This window comes from Pleurodeles waltl, chromosome 4_2, assembly GCF_031143425.1.
Source record: "Pleurodeles waltl isolate 20211129_DDA chromosome 4_2, aPleWal1.hap1.20221129, whole genome shotgun sequence".
NCBI classification, from domain to species: domain Eukaryota; kingdom Metazoa; phylum Chordata; class Amphibia; order Caudata; family Salamandridae; genus Pleurodeles; species Pleurodeles waltl.
Genome location: NC_090443.1, coordinates 807,425,599 through 807,448,457, shown reverse-complemented (window position 1 = coordinate 807,448,457; position 22,859 = coordinate 807,425,599). Strand labels below are relative to the sequence as shown.

The following is a 22,859-nucleotide window of genomic DNA, read 5'->3' as shown; positions in this document are numbered from 1 at the left end:
TTGTATAGGCCCTGTTTGGAACTGGAGTATTTCATGACCAAGAAAAATAGGAGAAAATGTTTGTTGCCCTTTGTAGTTGTTTGCCTTATTATACTATCCTGCCATTGACCACTTCCGTTTCACATATAGATTACTTTGACTCCCCCACCACTTACTTTGCTTTCGGTATCCCTATCTTTAGTAGTTTGGGCAACACATGCACAGTTTGTCAATGTGAACATTGTTCATGCAGTAACCTTTGGCATGCCAACAGCCTGGTTGCATCCCTGATGGCTATATTGCTTTATTAAAATTATGCAGTAGGTGAGGTATCATTCATTTTTAGGTCACTTGAGAGCTACCTCCAAGTATATAATGGAAATAGCTTTGGGGATGATTGCCTATTCTGGTGCCCAGGCTCTCAATCTCGAACTTTGTGTTTGTATATCTCTGCCTTTTTATCCGTCTGTGTTTTCCTATTTACAGTTATGGGCCATGAGGTCATCTAAAGGGCCATGGGCAATGGGGTCATCTAACATCATTGCTCTAGGGTTCTACATTCTTTTGTCTGAGGCCCCCCTCTTCCTTAAAAATAGTACCACACGCTTCTGGCCATTAAGTTAGGTGATAGGATGCCATCACTCTTTGTTTTTTAGATGTAGACCTTAACACCGATTTATATTCAATTTCACCTGTGCCGTATTTGCTGTTTTGCATCCATTGGAATAATAAGTAGTGCAAACACCTTGCCATGTCATACATTTATCGAAAGTACAGCAAATGTCCTGGGGGGTGTAGGTAGGGGTATTTGCTTTGATTGCTTGATTTCCCTACCGAAAACACCTCAAAACCAAAGCAAATTACAGGAGACTGTGTTCACCTTTGCCCAGTTATTTCAATGAAAACAACACCAGAAGCATAATACACTGATTTGGGTCAAGCTAAATCTGCATTCATGTCAAGTGTATTTTAGAACACGATTGCTTTCAAATTTCAGACTTGAAAAATCTGCTTTTTCTAACTTATGGCAGGTTTACATATACAGTTTCTTAGTAACCATATGAATGCCTACTTTACCTTGGTTTCATTCAGTGGCATGGGGAACACACATGCACACATGTACACTCAATCACACCCATGCATTCACATGCAAACAGACACCCATTCACATCACACACTCACATACACACATACTTGCACCCATGCACACACACACACATGCACACACATGCACCAAACATTAAATAAAAACATAACACTTACCTTCTGCAGCCTCTGAGGTTCCAGGAGGGTTGAAACGGCAGTCCCTACCTTATCTCAGAATGGGATGGGGTCAGTGAGGATTGCTGACCCCACCCCACTCTGTGACGAGGTGTCAGTGATAGACACTTGGCCCCAGGCACTTTAGGGCTTAAAACTGAAACATCTAGGTTGGAAGGTATCAATGACACTCCCCCTCATCGAGAGAGGGAGGTCCCCCAAGTGCTTTGCCAGACCGAAGAGGTCACGCCCGCAGGAGTTGTGACATCTTCAGCTCAGCAAAGTTCAGCTCAGGCAGCCAGGCGCTTGTACATTTAATACATGTATAGCACCTGGCTGCCTGACCTGAACCTAAAGAGTGTCTGAGGGCTAACCTTTCCCCAGCCTGACAGAAATTCTTTATGTTGAGGATAAAGTTGTGCAGGGTGACTCCTTCATCCATAGGGAGAGGCCTCTGCTTGTTTCCATACATGCGGGGTCTGCTTCTGTGAAGAAAGTGAACCGTTTAGGTCAAACAATGAGCTAGTAATTTTTCTGGGAATCATCCTTGTCCCTAAATTCGTGTTCTGGTTGGAGTAATCAGCTTCAAAAAGACAATGGGCTACATATAACTATTTTCCTTAGGGCACAGTAAGCCCATGCTTGTCCAATGGAGATTACAGGATCTTTGACCTGGACCAGAGAGCAGACCACACTGGTATTTCATTTCTTGATGCTCCATTTATAATATAAAGCTAGAGGGAAGGGACTGAAGGCATATTGCTAGTCCCTGACATTCTGAAAATTTAGCATGAATAGGAAACCCACAGATAAATGAAACAATCTATAACTTGTGCCCTAAGGTAACTATAACTTGCACCCTCGCCATGCACAGCTTTCTCCTAAATAGTTTTACTGCAAATATTACATTGATATTATCAATTATGTTATCAAAGATGCCATGAGTGTTGCAATATGTGGGATAATTAGCAGTGCATGGCGAGGGTGTGGGTTATAGTTATCTTAGGGCATGAGTTATAGTTACTAGAGATAACTATATATTTATATATATATATATGTGTATATATATATATATATATGCACACACCGAAAAAATCAAAGGTTACAGGGATGTTGTAGTTAGGTGATGTTTTACCTATACAAAACCATAGAAATTCAGCAGTTACTTATAGTTATACTTACCTGAAGAAATGATAAGTCATGCAGGAAAGTAGCTTTGGGCAATGAGTTATAGTTTCTCAACATATGTATAACTATAGGTATAACTATAACTGCTGAATTTCTATGGTTCTGTGTGGACAAAACATTGACTTAACTATAATAACCCTGAAACCTTTGTTTTTTCACTCAATTTCAATTTTTTTATAATTAGATATATATTCACTTTAAAAAAAACAAAGGTTACAGGGACATTATAGTTAGATTCTGAATTTACTTTCACAAAACCAGAGAAACTCAGCAGTTATAGTTAGACTTATTTCAAGTATCTATGTATCGCGGCCTAAGGTAACTATAACTAGTGCCCCTGCCATGCATAGTTTTTACTTCAATAAATTGAGTTCTAATGTTTCAGTGATATTTTTATTGATGTTATAAAAGTTGTCATGAGTGTTGTAATATCTGGGGTAATTAGCAGTGCATGGCGAGTGTGCGAGTTATAGTTACCTTAGGCCGCAAGTTATACTTACTTGAAATAACTCCAGCTATAACTGCTGAATTACTCTAGTTTTGTGCGACTAAATTCAGAACGTAACTATAACGTCCCTGTAACCTTTGTTTTTTAAGTGAATTTCAAAGGTTTTTTTAATTATATTTCCTAACCATAACGTCCCTGTAACCTTTCTTTTTTTTAGTGAATTTCTTCGTTTTTTGTAATGTAAAGTAATATTCATTACTATAGATTAATCCAACCACCACCACTGCACACAGCCTTTGACTGTGGACGGCAGGGGTTAGCCGCAGAGTTTGGCCTATGGCCTGTTCCTGAGGCCAACCCCCCAACCACCCAACCCCACTCTGCGCATGGCCCTTGGCCATGCGCAGCAGGAGTTGGCCTCAGGGACTGACTCTCTGGGTATGAGAATAGGTGTGAGAGGGTGTCTCTGGGTGTGGGTGTGGCTGTGAAAGTATCTGGGTTTCAGAGGGTCCAATAGATGAAAGATGCATTCACCTCCACAAAGGATTTCAGATCATTTTTCAATATGAAATCTCAGAGTAAACACACTTGCTTTGCCTTCCCCAAGCCCAGGAGTTAGGATCATTTGTCACTTTCCAGAAGTGGAGCTTCAACTGGGGCTCTTACTCTGTTTATATTTGTAAGTGCTTCCTATTAAGTTTTAATTTCTGTGAAATGGGCATGATGGCCAGAACGGAAGCTCACCTGCTCATTTATCCAACATAAGTCCACAGTTTTGCAGAAAGTGTCTATCCAGTTGGAGCACTTTCTACTGGTTAGTTAGTAAGTACTTCCTCATTGGGTAAATGGCCAATGTGGGGGAGTAAGGGCAGAGCGGCCCCACCCCAAGCCGATTTCGGCCATGGGGATCCCATCCTCCTGGGCCCAGCCTTCAATAAATTGAGGAGGAGGGCCACATGGCCTCCCCTGGATGATTTCAGCCCCGGGGACCCTATCCCCCAGGGCCCAGCCTTAATTAATTAATATATATATATATATATAATTATATATATATATGTCCAGGGAACTCCAAAAGGGGCCCGATGCCCAATGGGGGGTGCAGTTCACCCTGGGGAGCACACCAGTAAAATATCTATTAAGCAGTTGCAGAATCAAATAAATCATACTCACTCAAATTGCAAATGAACGACCTTTGCTCTAGACACAGACACGTTTCAGCCATCACTGCTTTTTGCTATATCTAGAGTATGGACCAGAAACTCTGGTCCAGGTCCTTGTTTAAAAGTCAATCCCCTGTCTACCAATAGACAGGATCTCCCTGTCTGTAAAGAGCACAATGAGTAAAGCACTCTATTATTAATTTATTAGTATATGTAAATACTACTATCCCAGTGGAGGCCACGTTGAATTCATACATTCTATGAGCTGGTAGTTGGGGACATTGATACATTTCGTAGCAATTGGAAATCTAAGAAATCCAGGAGGATTCACTTTTCTGCCTCTGATTGGAATGATTTAAATGCTCTGAAATCTAATACCTCTATTGTGATCAAGCCCTCTGACAAAGGTGGCAACATTGTGATCATTGATGTACTGAGTTATACTAAGGAGGCGCACTGCCAATTATCCAACATGGAGCATTATGAAAAATTATGTGTAAATCCAACTGCTCAATACCAACTCAGCTATTGCGAGATGTTGGATAACTGGCGTGCGGGTTTCCTTATTGATCAAGAAGAATATGCTTATTTGAAAGTTGAATCTCCAAAAATCCCAAGTATTTACTTTTTACCCAAAATTCACACAAAAAAAAAAAAACTCTGGGTGGACCTATTGTGAGTATGAATCTACCTCTACTAGAAAACACCTCACGTTATTTAGATCTTTTTTTGTGTCCCTGTGTAACAGAATTGCCTTCTTATCTACGGGATAATATACACAATATCACCTGGCAATCCAGTTATTTATTGGTTACAATGGATGTGGCCTCTTTTTATACTTCCATTATGCATGACTATGGTATTCAGGCCTGCAGATATTTTCTAGGGACACGCAAGTTTGAATTTTTGCAACATACCAATATGCTTGTATCCATGTTAAGATTCTGCCTTACTCACAATGTCTTCCTTTTCAGTAATGAGTACGACCTTCAAAAACAGGGGACAGCTATGGGAGCATCCTTTGCACCCACATACGCCAATCTTTATATGGGTTGGTGGGAAAAGGAAGTTGCATGGTCGGACATCTATAAAACTACATAGAACGAGTTATACTGTGGGTCAGATACATCGATGACCTTTTACTTATTTGGGATGGTGATGAACAGTCCCTTTTGCAATATATCAGTGCACTGAATAACAATGAGCTCAACATTCATTTAGATTTGAAATACAGCACACATACTAGTGAATTTTTGGATGTTTTATTAACTGTTAAAAATGAAACTTTGCAGACCATCTATTGCAAACCTACTGCTTGTAATTCTATATTACATGGAAATAGTGGCCACCCGAGAGCCTTGAAATGGAGCATTCCTTACAGTCAATTTCTGCGGTCTTAAAACAGAAATTGCCACTATGACTCAAAGATTTTTGAACAGAGGATACCCTTTGAAGATTTTAAATGATGCCCAGAATAGAGTGATTAATATATCCAGAGAAATATTACTCTTTAAACCTGAAGTTAGAGAAGAAAACTTAGAAGAACACAGATCTCCACCAAGATTATTTTTTGAATTCAATCAACAACACACAGAACTCAAAAATATTATACAAAAAATGTGCATGTTTTATGACTTGATCCTCATATTAAAGATAATATTGGGCTACATCCCCAGATAATATACAGAAAAACACACTTGCTGGGAGATCATCTAACCAGGAGTTTGTTCTGTTCTAAGGACAATCAATCATCGCTATTCAAGAAACGTTTGGGCTTTTGGAAATGTGGTCAATGTAAATCTTGCTAATTTGCTGTTAATACACATAGTTACACCACATTCGATGGCAAGATTTGTGAGATGACTGATCGCATAACATGTGAGACTGAATATGTTGTTTATGTTATAGAATGGGGCTGCCACAAAAAATATGTTGGCAGCACTATTCATAAACTTAAAGTTAGATTTTTACAACATCTCAGAGCGATAAAATATCATGATAGATCATATCCACTAGCTAAACATTTCTGGGAAGTCCATGATGGTGACTGTAGTTCTTTGATATTTTATGGGATTAAAACTATTAAAACAAATTTGAGAGGAGGGGATAGAACGGCAGAGCTAAAATGGATGGAATCAAAGATGATTTTATTACTTGGCTCCGAAAACCCATGGGGCATAATTTAGATGCCGAGCTGTATGTCCATCTGTGATATTTCAATTTTCTTCCTCTGTTAAATGAATCTTCAGGTGACCCCTTAGATATAGTGGCATGCATATTGAAATTGAAGATCTGTTTTAATGATAGATTGCTCCAGATTGAGGCTGGCATCAGTATAGCCATATTTACTATTAGATATGACTGTACTTTTGACACTGAGCACTTTATGAACATAGCCGGTTTGATTATTCAAAGAAAAAAAATGTTCTTTTATATGGATATTTATATATATTTATACAATATTTATAATATTTGTATATGAGGTTAATTTTATCTCGTCTTCCAATTGACTAAAATTCTCATCAGATTGTTTAACAGTTGAAAGACATTTTGCTGAGGTTATTGATTTGATCTCCTGTAGTCTATATGTGCCTATTGAGGCTATGATTTTGATTTTAGATGGACTACAGTGATCTTTTGCATTTGATATAACAATTTGTCTCTGTCCACAGATGATGGACATTTAAGGATTTTCAAATGTAAATTTAAATTGGGGTTGTTTTTAAGATATGAAGTATTCTCAGTATTGTATTCTTATCTATATATTTATTTATTAATATTTATATATATATATTATATGTGTTTAATATATTCTGTTCAATATTCTATATTCATATACTTGAGAATCATATTTAACTATCAACAGCTATGTATGAATATGACTATGTTTTTTCATATTATTTATTTACTTATTTATTGTGATAGAAAGTCATTTTGTTTAAAGAAGGCCGCCGTTCAACATACACATGGTGTAATTGAAACTAAAGAAGGACTGTATTGGATAAATGGATGTGTACAAAAATGTCTGCCAATGTCCAGTTGAAGGCGTTTGCCGAAACGCGTAGACATTTGGTCGGGACAGCGAGATTGTGATTGTGTTCCAAATATTTTTTCATATTACAATAAACAGCAGATGAATGATTCCTGTCAGAGATTCTGTGGAAAATCTATTCCTCAGCTAAACAGGATCCTTGAGACATTGTGCAGCCGTCCAGTGATTTGACTTATCACTGGGTTTTGAATTATATATGTATATACACACACACACACAGGCACATAGATATATATTTCCATACTATTGAATTGGATTTTAATAAATATTAAACATGGTTGTTCAACTGTCTCTATTGTGTATTTCAGATCAAAGATACAGGTATAACACATTAATTATAGGTTAGCTTTTTCTTCATATGACTAACTACAGCCTAAACAGGCTGCTCACTGTAGGAACATGAAAACATTAAATGAGTACATGTTCCAGTTTTAGGTACTTAAGTGTGACTTACTCAATATTTAAAAGTAGGGCTTCCCTCCTGTTAAATGTTTTATTTTGGCTGGTCTGTCTGCAGGTTGTAAAGCTGCAGGAGTCCGGCTACACGGGTAAGTCTTATGCCATGTTCTTCTTGTTAGTCTAGGAATGGCAAAATAGTTGCTGAAGTTCACATGTAGCATTTAACTTTCAGTGTTTTGGTGTATTTTGTTACACCACATATTATAGTTTTACTGGAAAGTTAAATATGGCAGTTGGGGATTAGTAAGCATTACCATGTTTTAGGGGTTAGAGCACATACCCTAAAGACTGGACAGCAATACTCTAGTATAAAGAGTTAAAATAATCCAGCAAGACTAGACCAAAACATAAATGAGGATGGCTACCTAAAAAGGCACTTCCTCGCGCTTTATATGACATTTGGGGCAAATGCCATTTCAGAATAGCTGAAATCCTTTTAGGCTCAATTGATGAACTAGAGCAGTCCCACCAGAAGCCCAGCAACTCAATTACTTTATTTTAAGACTCATATTCCTCACATTTATAGGTCAGCTTATACTGTTGTAATCTTGCCAAAGTAGACATTGGTGTTTCCAATGCTCTGCAACAAATCATCTTGGAACATACAAAGATGTCATCTAGGCATATCAGTACAAAATTATTTAAAATATCACCAAATAAATAGTCCATGAAATGTTGGAAAACAGCAGAAATGTTGCACAATTCAAATGGCATTACTTGAGGTTCAAAATGTCCAAATAGTGTGCTAAGTATTTTTTTCCACCATCAGCTCCTTCATGCATAAACTGTGGTAACCACCACATAGATATAGCTTGGTAAATGTTTGTGTTCACTGGCCATACTCTAGAATGTCTTTGATAAGGGGCAGTGTGTACAATTGGCAGTGTGTGGCAATTTGGTCTAACTCTCTATGGTCTATACTCGGTCTCAGAGCTTTATCTTTCCTTGGAACAAAAACAAAGATGCCTTTGCTGCTCATTCTCAAAATTATTATTTATTATTATCCAAAAATATTTGCGACTTAATCTCTAATTCCAAAATTTGACAAATTGATATTTCAGATCATTCTATGATTTTGATGTTTGTTAAATTAGATGACTTTCTGTCTCTGATCCTAGAGAATGAATGTGGATATTGTTCTTACAAGCGACAATAAAGATAAAATGTAATTTGATATTGAAGAGTGCTTTGCTTTTAAAGCAGAAAATGCAATCTCTCCTATAATTTCTTGGGATGTTTTTAAAGCATAGTTGTGGTACAAATATTTCTATGATGGCACCTTAAAGTAGATAGTTTTGTATAAAATATCCAATTTGGAAAAACAAATTGTCAAATTTGAATTACCTCTAATGACCATATTTATAGATTTAAGTTGTAGAAACTCCGTTATGAATATTTCATGTTACATAGTAAAAGAGCTGGCTCCCAATTATTAAATTATAAAGCAGAATGCTATTTCATGCTTTAATAAGTCAGGTAAATTACACAATCACCTCTGTATTAAAAAAAGAATAGGACTCAAATATATTCAGTTCATGGGAAATACGTAAAAGCTTTAGTATCTGCTAATGATATTATTGATTAATTGCACAAATGTTTCTCTACTACAATAAACCAGAGGAAATTCTTTCTGGTAAAAAATACTTATTTTTGAAGTCTTGTTGTGTGCCTGTGTTATTGCAGACAGATTGAAAAATTGCTAGGATTTTCTATGACAGTTGTAGAAATGATTAATGTTTTCAACTCCTCAATTCAAGGAAGTTCCACTCTACTTGAGGAAGTCCCTGGTCCTGATGGAATACTGGTAGAATTTTATAAAACTTTTTTTTAGCCAATCTAGTATCACATCTCTTTAAAAAAATCACAAAGTTATTAAGACAGGTGAAGTAGTGTCTTGATGCTTCACAGATGCAACAATGAAAGAATTATGTAACGGATTGTATTGTAGTATTTAATTATAATCATATGTCTTTGACAAATTAAGACTGTGAAATATATAAATTCAAGTAAATAGACTTACAAAAATAATGAAAAGTATTAGTCATACAGATTATTCTGTATTTATGAAAGGCAGATTCTCAGTAAATGAAACCAGGCTTACTTGTCATTTTCTTTTGGTTTACATGCACATGGTGTAGAAAGGACATTGATAAAGGTAATTGACCATTTTTAATTCATGTTATCTAAGTTTTTCCGTTTGGCTCTAATTTCATAAAAATGGTTGTAACCCTCTTTATTCAACCTCCTTCTAACCATTTTGTAAATGGTAATTTCTTCTCATCTTTCATATTATTCAGAGGTATAACATAGGGTTATGTTTACTCCCCTAACCCGTCTAATAGCGATTGAACCTTTACATGTTTTTAATTTAGACCTCAGAGGAGAACGAAGGCATAAGTACTAAGTTTTGAGTAGTTAAAGCTGTTTTTATTAAAGTTCTTGGAACTGTAATGGAATTGTGTTCTTTTAGGACTACTGTCTCACTTAAATGTGACATTTCTAGAATTACGGAAAACTTGATAAATGACCATCATTTCATCTAAATTGGTGGGGGGGGGAATTTAATCTATGAAAATGTTTTTGTATCACAAATACTAAATATGTATAGCCTATACTTTCTTTTCAGTCCCCATTAACCTTTTGCATATATATCTAAATTAATTTGGAATAACTAAACTCCAACAATTAGGTACAATACGATTAAAGTCTGTAAAGTTAATTGAGGTATAAGATTACTACATCATGAGATTACAATAGGCAGTGCTCCCTATTATTTCATTTAATTGATCCTTTATACTCCTGAGTAGGTCCAAAATGGGCAAAATATGGCCAAACCTTTTCCGCTTGATTAAATTACAGATTTTAAAATTGAATTCTCCATTTTATTTGGGTACTGCATGCTCTAAAAAGATATCCCTATGGAACAATCCCGGCATTAAACCTCCATGGAAATGGATTATATTATTAAAGTTTGAAAAAGTTGGATTGAAGCTGGAATTTTCGATATATGATGGGATATGGTTTGTTTTTTCTCAGAATTACAACAAAAGGTTTCTTTATAACATCTAGATTATAACAAATATAAACCTTTGTGTTAAGCAGTTTTGAATGATTTTCCAAATGCTTTGCCTATTGCTAAAACTTATGAATGAGAATGATGTTTAAGTACATGTAATTTCAGGGCACACTCTTTCAAATATCTACAGGATGCCTTATAATTCAAGGGTATCAAATGTACTATTTATTAGTAATGTCTGGCATAATTAACACCATTAATGTTAGAAAATTCAAAGTAAACGTAGATCTCCTATATTTCAAGTTTGTTTTCCTTATATATTTTTTCATGAATCCCTTTAAAATGATTTCAAGCTAAACTTTTAAACATTTGGATGTGTTGGCAAATTAACTGATGGCTCCTTAAAACATTCATTGTTTGACTCACCTGTTATTTCAAAATTTTGGTTTGACATTTGGAATATTATTACAATATTATTTTTTTCTCATACCTTATCATATCAGTTGCTCAATATTCTTTTCTTTTTCTCGTACCTTATCATAGTAGTTGCTCATAGGTAAATCATTTGCTTTACCATGCACATGATCTGTGTCTCATAAAAAATGTTTTAGGCTTTTAAACTCTTCTGCTATTACATCAATTTCCTATAATTGGAAGGTTGTAGTACCACATTCAGTGTATACTTGATGGGAGTCAGTCTATAGCTGAATCTCGTGAAAATTAAGCAATTGTCATTTCAACTGTTTTTTTGAACTGCTTCATAGCTACTTCTATAATTCTTTATGATTATTGAACCTCCTAGTTATTGTTTAAATGTAACTAATTTTTTATATTGTCATTCATGTTTTATACTGTATAAATAGCTCAATTGGATTTTATTCCATAATTTATTTAATATTTCACAAATAAGGTACATAAAAAGTGACTATATTTAATGTTTGTTGCTTCACAAACAGGAACCAGTACTTTTCCACTACTATTTTCTCTTTATTAAAATTATAAAATTAAGTATTTTGAAGAAGACAAAACGTGCTTGAAACACTTCTATAAACTAGGAAAGGGTAATATTGATTCTGATATAGACTTGAATAATTTTTGTTGTCCTTTCTTTTGGCATCATTGATTTTAGGCTGAAGTACTTAACACTAAAATACACCATCTCTTTGGTCTGATGCCGTACACAGAATATGAGTTTCAGGTTTCAAGCAAGTTTCATGCTAATAAAGGAAAATGGAGTGAATGGAGCATGCCAGTAATTAAAACGACTCCTGAAGCAGGTAAGTTAAAATCCATAATTGTATGCATGTACTGCTCTAATATTATGTTAGATGTCATCTGTGTTACCCTTAGATCTATAAAAAATGTGTATTAGTGATTTTAGTTTGTGTTATTTACTGATGTCAGTCATTTTTTGTTTTCTTTAATGCATTTTTATATCAATATGAAATAAATGCTGCACTGGCAATTATGTTAATTGAGTTGTTCTACAATGCAGCCAGATGTTATCAGTACAAGTTAAACACCTTTTTCAAGTGTGATTCTTGTAACGTTTGCTTTGGCAATACAGGGAAAACTATTGCACTTGACAGTCATATTTAACATATGCTGTCCACTACGACACTACTAGATATGAATCTATTCAATAAGAACTGACCCTGCAAAATAAAATATCAATTCCAAATAAAAACAAAGATTGATAATAAAAAAGCACTGTTAATATGTAACACAAAATTAGTTCATATTACCAATAAGCATGTTTCAAGATATACCCTCATTTTCTAAACAGCATACATATGCTTTATGGATCTTCAATGAAGGAATTTAATATTTTAAAAAATGGTATCTCTCTTATGTTTATTGTTTTCATAGTCCTTTCTTTAATCTGAATCTCTTTCTGTGTTTTACAAGTACCCACAGGCAGGCTTGATGTCTGGTATAAAGTAAAGCAGATGTTTAACAAATCTAAAAAAATCACTCTCCTTTGGAAGGTAAGAATTTGGTTCTTCTTTCTTGGCTTATTGAAAGTAGATTAAAGTGAAAATACAGTAAATCTTTTTCAATTTAAGAAAATATAGTCTTGGCACCGTAAGATATTTCAGAAAAAATTTAAACATGTATATATCACCTACTGGTGGTAGCCAGTAATTAGGACCTAGGTTTCATAGAAAAAGCATTATTTGACTTGCCTATATCTTTGGCACTGTTTGACAGATTGTCTCAAAATTCTGCAAAACAAGTGATCCCTGGAGTGTGTGGAATGTGTCCGGGTGATCAGCTAAGCAGGGGCTGAGAAAAAGGGTGGTCAATAAAAATGCATTTCCCATGGTAATTTCGTATAGACTCTTTAGACGTGCCCGCAGCCCGAACCGCTGGACGGAATTACACCAAATTTGGCAGAAAGGTAGCTTTAGGTCTGCAAATTAGTCTTTTTTATTTTGTGTAGAACTTATTGGCAGCCAACATTTCAAACAGAAGTGTTGGGAGACATTTTGAGACTTGGCTTCAGCCGAGTCTCAAATATGAAACAAAGAAAAAAGAAAAGGGGGAAGGGTACTGTTACCATACCCCCTTAGCCTTAGTACAGGGATCCCTCTCAGGACTACAAAGCATTTTTTTTTTTACATTCACAGAGAAAATCGCAAATATTCATGACTTTTGCCATGGATTTAAAAAGAAGAAAAAAAAAGCAAGCGTGGTCTCCCACGCTTGTTTTTCACTTAGCCCCCAGGGGGGCTAGGTCTTGTGGTCATTCATAAAATATAGGTAAGGGAGGCAGTGCCCCCTCCTATGGCTTATTAACGCCCGGTGACAGCAACCTCCCGAGGGCAAATCCAAAATATGCAGGGGGTGATGTGCGGCAATCCCACCACACCCCAGGGATTGACACCTCCCCAATTAACAAACGTATATGGGGGTGTCACATGGCAACCCCCACACCCTGGGGACTGGGACCTCCCCAAGGCAGTATGCCCAAGGAACAAAAGTAAGAATGGGTGCCACTCAGCAACCCCCCTGGCTCTGAGGACCGCCACCTCCCCAAAGCTACTACATGAAATTAGGAGGGGGTCCGTCGTCGACCCCTAGGGATGACCACCTCCCCAGGGCAAATTTTAAATGATAGAGGAGGCCCACGCTGTCCCCTCGTGGAGCCATAGATACACCTGGGGACTGTAACCTCCCAGGGCCGGCTCCAGCTACCTCCTGAGGTGCCCACCCTCAGAAGGTAGCTGTTTGCTTTAGCTTGGTGGGAGCTTTTAGCTCCCACCAAGCAAACATAACTCCGCTTTCAGCAAGCAGGAGTGGTCAAACAGCTTCAGCTTGCTGAAAGCAGAGTTTTCATCTCTTTCTCTACACGCAAATATGCTTGCAGGGAAAGAGGTGCAAACATTGGTCCCATAAGCAGGGAGTGGCTATTTAAAGCAGCTCCCTGCTTGTGGGTGCAATGCAGTCTCCCGCAGGAGACTGGGGACAGTGGGACCATGGGGGCCTTGAGGGCTCCCCACGGTCCTGTAACTTTCTCTCTCTCTCTTCCATCCCATAATAAGATGGTAGAGGGAAAGAGAGAGAGAGGTTGTTATTGCAGTGGACCCTGCATTCAATAACTTCAAAGCATCACAGTAGCAAGATGTTTGTCATGAATGATATAGTTAAATTTTTCATGCACATCAGAACAGAGTCACCTCTGATCTACTGGTAAAGCTCTTGGACTGTCACTCAGTAAGTTGAAGGTCCAAATCTTGGTATCTCATGGCAGTGTGTTTATTTACTCGTGTTTCGAATGTTAAACATTCCTACTGATAAAACATTTACGTCTTTTTCCCATCAACATCTTTGAACTAAATGTCATAGGGATGTCTGGACACTGAGTAATAATAAATCACCTGTGACCTAGTGATTAAGTTCTCAGACCCTCACACCAGAAGGTTGAGGGTTCCAGTCTAGGTGTGTCAGTTGTCATTTCTCAGCTTTAAATTCTTTTCAACTTTAAATATGGAAGGTATATACAGAAAGGTGATCTCACTCATTTTACTTGTGAAATATATTTTATTATCAATTTGTCATAACATTTATCATTGTAAGTCGCATAGGGTTGGGTGGTTGTAAGCGGTTGGCCACTGAAGGCCTTGTGTGGTGTGCAGTTGGTGTAGTTAAAGGGGGTTGGCTGCAGGACCTGTCCTGAGTGATTTAATATGTGACGTCATAAGCAGTGCATTGCGGGGGTGTAAATTATAGTTAGCTTAGGCAAATATAACTGCTGAATTTCACTGGTTTTGTATGAGTGAAATGTGAGCCTAAGTATAACATCCCCGTAACCTTTGTTTTTTTTCAGTGAATTTCTAGATTTTTTGTAATTATTTTTATTAACTATAATGTCCCAGTAACCTTTGTTTTTTTCAGTGAGTTTCTAAGGTTTTTTTAATGTTTCCTAACTATAACGCCCATGTAACCTTTGGGTTTTTTAGGTAAATTTCTAAGGTTTTTTTTATTTGATTTCCTAACTGTAACCGTTACCTTTGACAGTGAGTGTGTGAGTGAGTTTATAACTGTCTCAGTAGGTCTGTGAATGTGTTTGAGAGTGTCTGAGTGTCAGTGGGTGTGTGAGTTTCTAAGTGGATCTGCGAGTCGGTACGTGAGTGTTTGAGTGGGTCTGTGAGTGGGTGCCTGAGCCTGAGTGGGTCTGTATGAATGTGTGAATGGGTTTGTGAGTGTGCGTGCGAATGTTTGAGTGGGTCCGTGAATGGGTACATGAGTGTCTAAGTGGGTCTGTGAGTAAGTGTGTGAGTCTCTGAGTGTGTCTGTGCTTGGGTGTGTGAGTCTCTGAGTGAGTCTGTGAGTGGATGCGGGAGTCTGTGAGTGAGTGTGTGAATTACTGAGTGAGGTCTATGAGTGGGTGCATGAGTGTCTAAGTGGGTCTGTGGGTAGGTGCATGAGTGTCTGAGTAGGTCTGTGAGAGCGTAAATGAGTCTCTGAGTGTGTCTGGGAGTGAGTACATGAGTTTATGAACAGGTCTGTGAGTGCGTAAGTGAGTGGGTCTGTGAGTGGGAGCGTGAGCCTGTATTGATCTGTGATTAGGTGCATGAATATCTGAGAGGGTCTGTGAGTGGGTGCGTGAGCCTGAGTGAGTCTGTATGAATGGGTTTGTGAGTGGGCATGTAAATGTTTGAGTGGGTCCGTGAGTGGGTGCATGAGTGTCTAAGTGGGTCTCTGAGTGAGTCTGTGAGTGGATGCGTGAGTCTGTGAGTGAGAGTGTGAATCACTGAGAGAGGCCTATGAGTGGGTGCATGGGTGTCTAAGTTTGTCGGTGGGTAGGATCATGAGTGTCTAAGTAGGTCTGTGAGAGCGTAAATGAGTCTCTGAGTGTGTCTGGGAGTGAGTACGTGAGTTTCTGAACTGGTCTGTGAGTGGATGCGTGAGCCTGTGTTGATCTGTGATTAGGTGCAAAAAAATATCTGAGAGGGTCTGTGAGTGGGTGTGTGAATATCTGAGTGGGTCTGTGAGTGGGTGCATGAGTGTCTAAGTGGCCAATGAGACTACAAAGAAGTAAATCTCCAGCAAACCAGTCCTTCCTCTTATCTATATGACAGAAGTGCTTCATTGTTTTGTGGAGATGGCCTCATAGTCCTCGGCATCAAGAACGCACCACAAAATCAGCATGAAACGCACTGGGGGGGCCTCTTGGTAAGTTGTACATCATCCTGGTAAAAGACAGTAAGACACATGAATCCTGGGAAGCCTGCCCAATTATTAGAAGAGGAGGGGGCCTGCGCAGCCCTGCTCCCCAGACCAAACTTTTCCAAAAAAAGTGTGCTGGTAATTCTTGTTGCGCATGTAAAGTTTCAGGGTGATCCGTCAAGCGGGGCCCGAGAAAAAGGAGTTGTAAAAAAAGGTGTGTTTCCCATGTTAATTCCCGGAGGACTTTTGAACACGACTACAGCCTGAACCGCTGGACGGAATTGCATATAATTTGTCAGAAAGATAGCTTTTGGTCCGCAGATTGTGTTTTGTGTGATTTGGTGTAAATCCATTCAGTAGTTTAGGAGAAATTAAAAGAAATTCAAATTTGCATATCTATGGCCACAGATCCAGGGAGATCTTGTGCAGAGCTCTGATTGGCTGCCAGCACTTCAACCAGGAACTGCTGGCTGCCATTTTGGGACTTGGATTAAGCCGAGATTAGACACAGTAACTAGGCATCTTCAAAAGGGCAGCCCTGTGCAATTTATAGCGTTCCCCGACCTGAGGTGCTCTAGGAGCACAGGCTTCACCGAATTAGCAGAACGCGCTGTCATGTGCGCCGCTGATCAATATTGATTAAATAAAGAGAGACATGACTTACTGCCCATTTGGGTAACTCTGCCGTAGTGAAGCATTGTCCCATCGCAAGTGACATCACTATAAACTTTTTTTTATAAATACCACAAACAATGTCTGACCATGCAGGCAGTGCGTATGTGCCCTTAGCAGCCCAGATTAGTTTGAGCTGGCACTTTGTCTGTTATTGTTTCTCCAGTAAGATGCCTGTCCCATATTGAGCATGCATAGTCTATTTGGCCTGAGACGCACTTTTAACCAGCGACAGGCAGGGGCAGTTTTAATTTGTCTTGCCCCATATCACTCCAGCTACTTCACAAGTGGCCTCGGGTGGCACCTTTTAATACCCAACAGCCCTGGGATTGTTGTGAGAGATCTGACAGGGGGCCCACCCAAAGGATACAGTTGAGCTCAAGAGTATGTGACAATAGGAGAGCGTCTGTCCGACAGTGACTGCTGCTGTAACCAGCAACAACCTATGGCCAGTATTATAAGGTGAATCATTCACAATATTATGCTACTATATTGTTGACCAACTATTTCAAAATCCCAGCCTTTGCCATACCAGCCTGCCCTCAAGGTTTCACTGTCACAGAACATTTATCCAGCACTAGTAAGTGGCAATGCGCATGCCATCATCAATTTATGATCTCACACAAGGCAAATTATAAAGTGGCCATTAGCGCTCGCACGTTACCCATGTCACTGTCATTTTTTCAAATCAAATCAAATCACAAGCATTTATAAAGCGCACTACTCACCCGTGCGGGTCTTAAGGCGCTATGGGGATGGGGTTACTGCTGCTCGAAGAGCCAGGTCTTGAGTTGCCTCCGGAATGCGAGGTGGTCCTGGGTGGTCCTGAGGTTGGTGGGGAGGGAATTCCATGTCTTGGCCACCAGGTAGGAGAAGGATTTCCCACCAGCCGTGGTGCGGTGGATGCGAGGGACGGTGGCGAGCGCGAGGTTGGTGGAGCGAAGTTGACGGGTGGGCGTGTAGAAGCTGAGGCGACGGTTGAGGTATTCGGGTCCCTTGTTGTGGAGGGCTTTGTGTGCGTGGGTGAGGAGTCGGAAGGTGATCCTTTTGTTGACGGGAAGCCAGTGCAGGTGTCTCAGGTGGGCGGAGATGTGGCTGTTGCGGGGTATGTCGAGGACGAGGCGTGCGGAGGCGTGTTGAATTCGCTGCAGACGTTTCTTGAGTTTAGCGGTGGTTCCTGCGTATAGGGTGTTGCTGTAGTCCAGGTGGCTCGAGACGAGGGCGTGGGTCACTGTCTTTCTGGTGTCGGCGGGGATCCAACGGAAGATCTTTCGGAGCATGCGAAGGGTGAGGAAGCAGGAGGATGATACGGCGTTGACTTGTTTGGTCATGGTAAGAAGTGGGTCCAGGATGAATCCCAGGCAGACGGGGTGTTTCTGAGGATGAGGACTTCCGTTTTGTCTGAGTTCAGTTTCAGACGGCTGAGTTTCATCCATTCTGCGACGTCTTTCATTCCATCTTGCAGGTTGGTCTTGGCGCTGGTGGGGTCCTTGGTGAGGGAGAGTATCAGCTGAGTGTCGTCGGCGTAGGAGGTGATGTTGATGTTGTGTTTGCGTACGATGTCGGCGAGGGGGCTCATGTAAACATTGAAGAGAGTCGGGCTGAGCGAGGAGCCTTGTGGGACGCCGCAGATGATCTCGGTGGGGTCTGAGCGGAAAGGTGGAGGTAGACTCTTTGGGAGCGGTTGGAGAGGAAGGAGGTGATCCAGTCTAGGGCCTGTCCTTTGATCCCGATGGAGCGGAGGCGGGATATTAGGGTTCGGTGGCAGACTGTGTCGAAAGCAGCCGAGAGGTCGAGGAGGATGAAGGCGACTGTTTCTCCGTTGTCCATCAGATTTCTGATGTCGTCTGTGACTGAGATGAGGGCGGTTTCTGTGCTGTGATAGGCTCGGAATCCGGACTGACAGGGGTCGAGTAGGTTGTTGTCTTCAAGGAAGTTGGTAAGTTGCTTGTTGACGGTCTTCTCTATGACTTTGGCAGGGAAGGGGAGGAGCGATATGGGACGGAAGTTCTTCAGGTCGCTGGGGTCCGCCGTAGGTTTCTTCAGTAGGGCGTTTACTTCGCCGTGTTTCCAGCTCTCGGGGAAGGTGGCAGAAGCAAACAAGCTGTTGATGATGGTCTGGAGATGCGGGGCGATGATGTCGTCGGCTTTGTTGAAGATGATGTGTGGGCAGGGGTCCGAGGGGGCACCGGAGTGGATGGTGTTCATGGTGGCTTTGGTCTCTTCCGTGTTGATGTGAGTCCAGGCGTTGAGGGTGATGGCTGGGGTTGCAGGTTCTGTGGTGGTTGGCTGGGTCTGGTGTCCGAAGCTGTTGTGTAGGTCGGTGATCTTACGATGGAAGAATCACTGTGCCTCTGAGTGTGATACATAATGTTGTTCACTTTAATATTGATCACTATCTCCCCATTTCTGGAAATAAATGAATGAGTCCTTGTGTAATGTAACTCTTGCTCATTTAAAGCACTCCAATACCTTCGGCTGGAGTTTGCGCAGGGACGGCTGCTGGCAGGGTAGGCTGGTGGGGCAGTGCATGGAGCGGTGGGGGGGCATATAATACACAGTTTAAAAAAAGGACACTTACCTGCTGTGCCCACCACTTCTTTGCCTCCGCCGCTTCTGCCGCCTCTGTGCTTCTGGCTTCCTCCCCTCCGTACCCAATCCACATGCTTCTGTCATACAGCATGAAAGAAGCGCCTGGATTGGCCTGAGCGGGCTGAAATGCAACTCACAGAGGGAGTGGGAAGCTGCACTTGGTCTCCACCCAGCTGTGAAATACAGCCGGGTGGAGAGTTCTAAGTGCGCATGTCCGTTTGACTGACCTCAAATGGCCGGCCAAACTGACATGCGCATGTGGAGTGCACCTAGCACTCCTTGACTCCCCCACCCCGTGACTTGGAGAATGCTGACCCCGCCCTGCCCTACCTATGCGGAAAAATAAAATGATGATAAAAAAGCTTTTATTATCATTTTATTTTTCTGTTCCCCCTTCTTCCTACTTTCAGCAGGGGGATGATGCTCCTCTGCCATAGCAGAGGGGCTGCTCCTGAGTTTGCACAATATAAAAATGCAAAAAATAAAATAACTTAAAGCAGTACAGTCAGTGGGTCAGGCGCACATACCAGCCTTTAATTGTTTTATGAGTTGGCTTTTGTTTCCATTACAGAAGTACGGTTGGGGGTGTTAAGGGGCGAGGTAGGGTAGGACCTTAGATACTAATCCCATTCAAGTCTTTCCTCATCACTTCATGACAGCAGAGCACAATGTTCCACTTCCTAAACATGTAATTACTTCACAATAAGTCAAAAGTGTGATATCTTATCCACGAAGTATACTTTGCAAGTGTAATCTTTTTCTGATTTACGCTTGGCCTGATGTCGCACAGTAGTGTTGCAGAGAGAGCCTTCTGTTTTTGTAAAACATTGGTTACTTGAGAGCTGCTGACACCCAGAGAAAAGAAATGACTTTTAAATGTGCTGATGAGAATGCTTGTTTTACTTGAACATACATTTCAAATGTCTTGCACAGGCTAAAATAGTTATTCGTTGATTAAAAAAAATAGGACAAGTAAAGCCTGTCAATCTTCATGTATCCTAGTTTTTAAAGAAACTAAACAGCACCCCCTTCTCCTAATGTTCACAAGTAAATGCATTTTGTGCAGTCAGTCTATCCACCACTAAGCTGCTTTATTTTGACACTAAATAAATGAATAAAAATAAAGCTTCCACTTCAAGGGTCGAGCAGATAATTACAAATTACTCGGCCTGCATGTCTGGCAATATTTTTAAGGTTTTTCGAGGTTTGCTAGTGCATTGTGAATACTCTCGCCTTGTATTTCAGGCGTTTTACAGCAGTTTAAAGCATTTCATAGTTTTTCATTTCTCAAAAGTCAGTAATTTGTGATATGTATTTCTTTACGTGGGTGTCAATGCATGGCTTGATCTCAGAAGTGTCACTCAAAGTGTCACACACTTGATAATGGAATGTCAGTCATTTGCTTAGTTAAATCATGGATATGTCACACATAAGCAATCTGAAAACTTAGCAGCTATGAAAGGGTGAACTGACAATGCTTAGGAAGTCATGCTTCTCACATGAAGCTTGAAGTAAAAAAATACTAACCACTTCATCTGCTTCTGCCCAGGATCACACTGTGCGAAGCCTGCAGCCTTTTGTGTGCATTGTGAGGAAAAGAGCTGTAAGTGTGCCTTTATCCAGTTGTTGGCAGCGGAACAGGGTGTCCCCAAGGTGCATTAAGACCGCCTGATGTATGGTGCTTGTGTTCTCGTGTTGTGCTCATTTGGAACAAATGATCGGGGCTCATCCCACCTGTGTCGCTCAGTATAGCGGCAACTGCTGCTCTGGCTGCAGGTGCCTAACTGCATCCTTCCTCTAGTGGCTGGCCAAACCCAATTGCTCTCACCTACTCTTGCCATTCTGACCCTTGCAGGAATGCGACATTACAGCTAGGGGGTGGAGGACAGGGAAAGCAGCTGGTGGTCCTAGGGGTCCTCAACCCCTTGCTTTGGCTCTGAAACTGTGCCTACTATTTTCTGATTTGGTCTTACTTTGACTGTGGTTTCAGCATCCAGGAGTTTAGTCTGGGAGTCCGGCAGGATTTCAGCATTGTTTCCAAGCGGCTGTCTCAGTGTAAATTTGATGCACTAAAAGGACTTGTAGTAGATGAGGTACTACAAGAATTAAAGGAAAATATTTCTGCTCTCCCCGAAAGCCTCAAGAGGGTGCTAGGTACAGAATCAGGTGAAATCATGTACTTGATACCTGGAGACATAGGCATTTACTATGACGATAATGGCAGAAAGTTTGTCAGTATCTTGATGCCTTTTTGGTATCTCGCTAGTGCCAACCTTCAAGAGGAAAGCTCCGATGGCACAAGTTTTTCTGACCGTTTTAGGAAATGACATCGCACAAAGGGCTCATAATGCCTACTTATTGCAAATTAATAATTTAGAAGAGAATTCACAAAAGGGGCTGAACCTGACAGCATCATAACAGGGATTGAGTATTCAAAGTTACTAGACTGAAGTTCAGATCAGGACATTCTACTAATAGCTGCTCATAGGTGGTGTTTAAAACATGGACAACATTTTACAAATTACAATGGCTTGATGTCTATTTTCTTCTATTGAGGTTTTTCTCTTTAAACTGTTTGGATTTTTGAATAGTGCCCGTGTGTGTTTTTTTTACTGTTTATCTGCCACACAAATTAAAGACCATTTCTTTTTAATTATCTTCAGTTGGTTGAAACCTTCAGCTTTCAGAACGTTTGGCTTTAAACAGATTTCCTATTCATTATGTTAATAGGAAAAAACAAAGGTTACAGGGATGTAATAGTTAGGAAATAGAATTAAAAAACCCCTAGAAATGTATTTAAAAAAACAAGTTTACAAGGATGTTATATTTAGGAAAAAAGAATTAAACAAACCTTAGAAATTCACTGAAAAAACAAAGGTTACGGAGGCGTTATTGTTAGATACTGAATAAATTCACACAAAACCATAGAAATTCATCAGTTATAGTTACCAGGCCTCACTATAATTTACACCCCCACAATGCACTGCTTATGACCTCACATAGTATATCACTCATGACATGGTCAGTGACATCAAAAAAGATTATAAACTTTTAAAAAGAAATACAAATCTAAAAAAATAGTATTCAATGTATAAACCAATATTAATAAAAAATATGTTCAACCAATATTAGGAAATGTTTTGAGACTGGGAATAATAGATTCTCCCTACTCCAGTTTATACAATAGTAGAGAAATTGTAGGACTTTTGAGTGATTAAATATATTTATTACCACTCCAAACAAAGCAACAGTATGGAAAGTGTTGGCCTTCGGAGAGGTTACATTTATGATTCCCACTCCAGTCTGTGAAACAGTAGGAAAAGTGTTCAACTTCAGAGTGGCAAGATTTACTAATCCTAC

General features: G+C 39.8%; 1 protein-coding gene and 1 pseudogene across 1 annotated transcript in view; both read left to right on the top strand.

Moving 5' to 3' along the window:
- Positions 1-22,859, top strand: part of IL12RB2 (interleukin 12 receptor subunit beta 2) — a 323,099-nt gene that overhangs the window by 148,106 nt on the left and 152,134 nt on the right. Inside the window, exons 7-8 of the mRNA XM_069232470.1 lie at positions 11,692-11,839; positions 12,471-12,550. Of these exons, the coding sequence (XP_069088571.1) occupies positions 11,692-11,839; positions 12,471-12,550 (228 nt within the window). The remainder of the gene's footprint in view (positions 1-11,691; positions 11,840-12,470; positions 12,551-22,859) is intronic.
- On the top strand, positions 13,529-21,949 carry LOC138293801 (m-AAA protease-interacting protein 1, mitochondrial pseudogene; annotated as a pseudogene).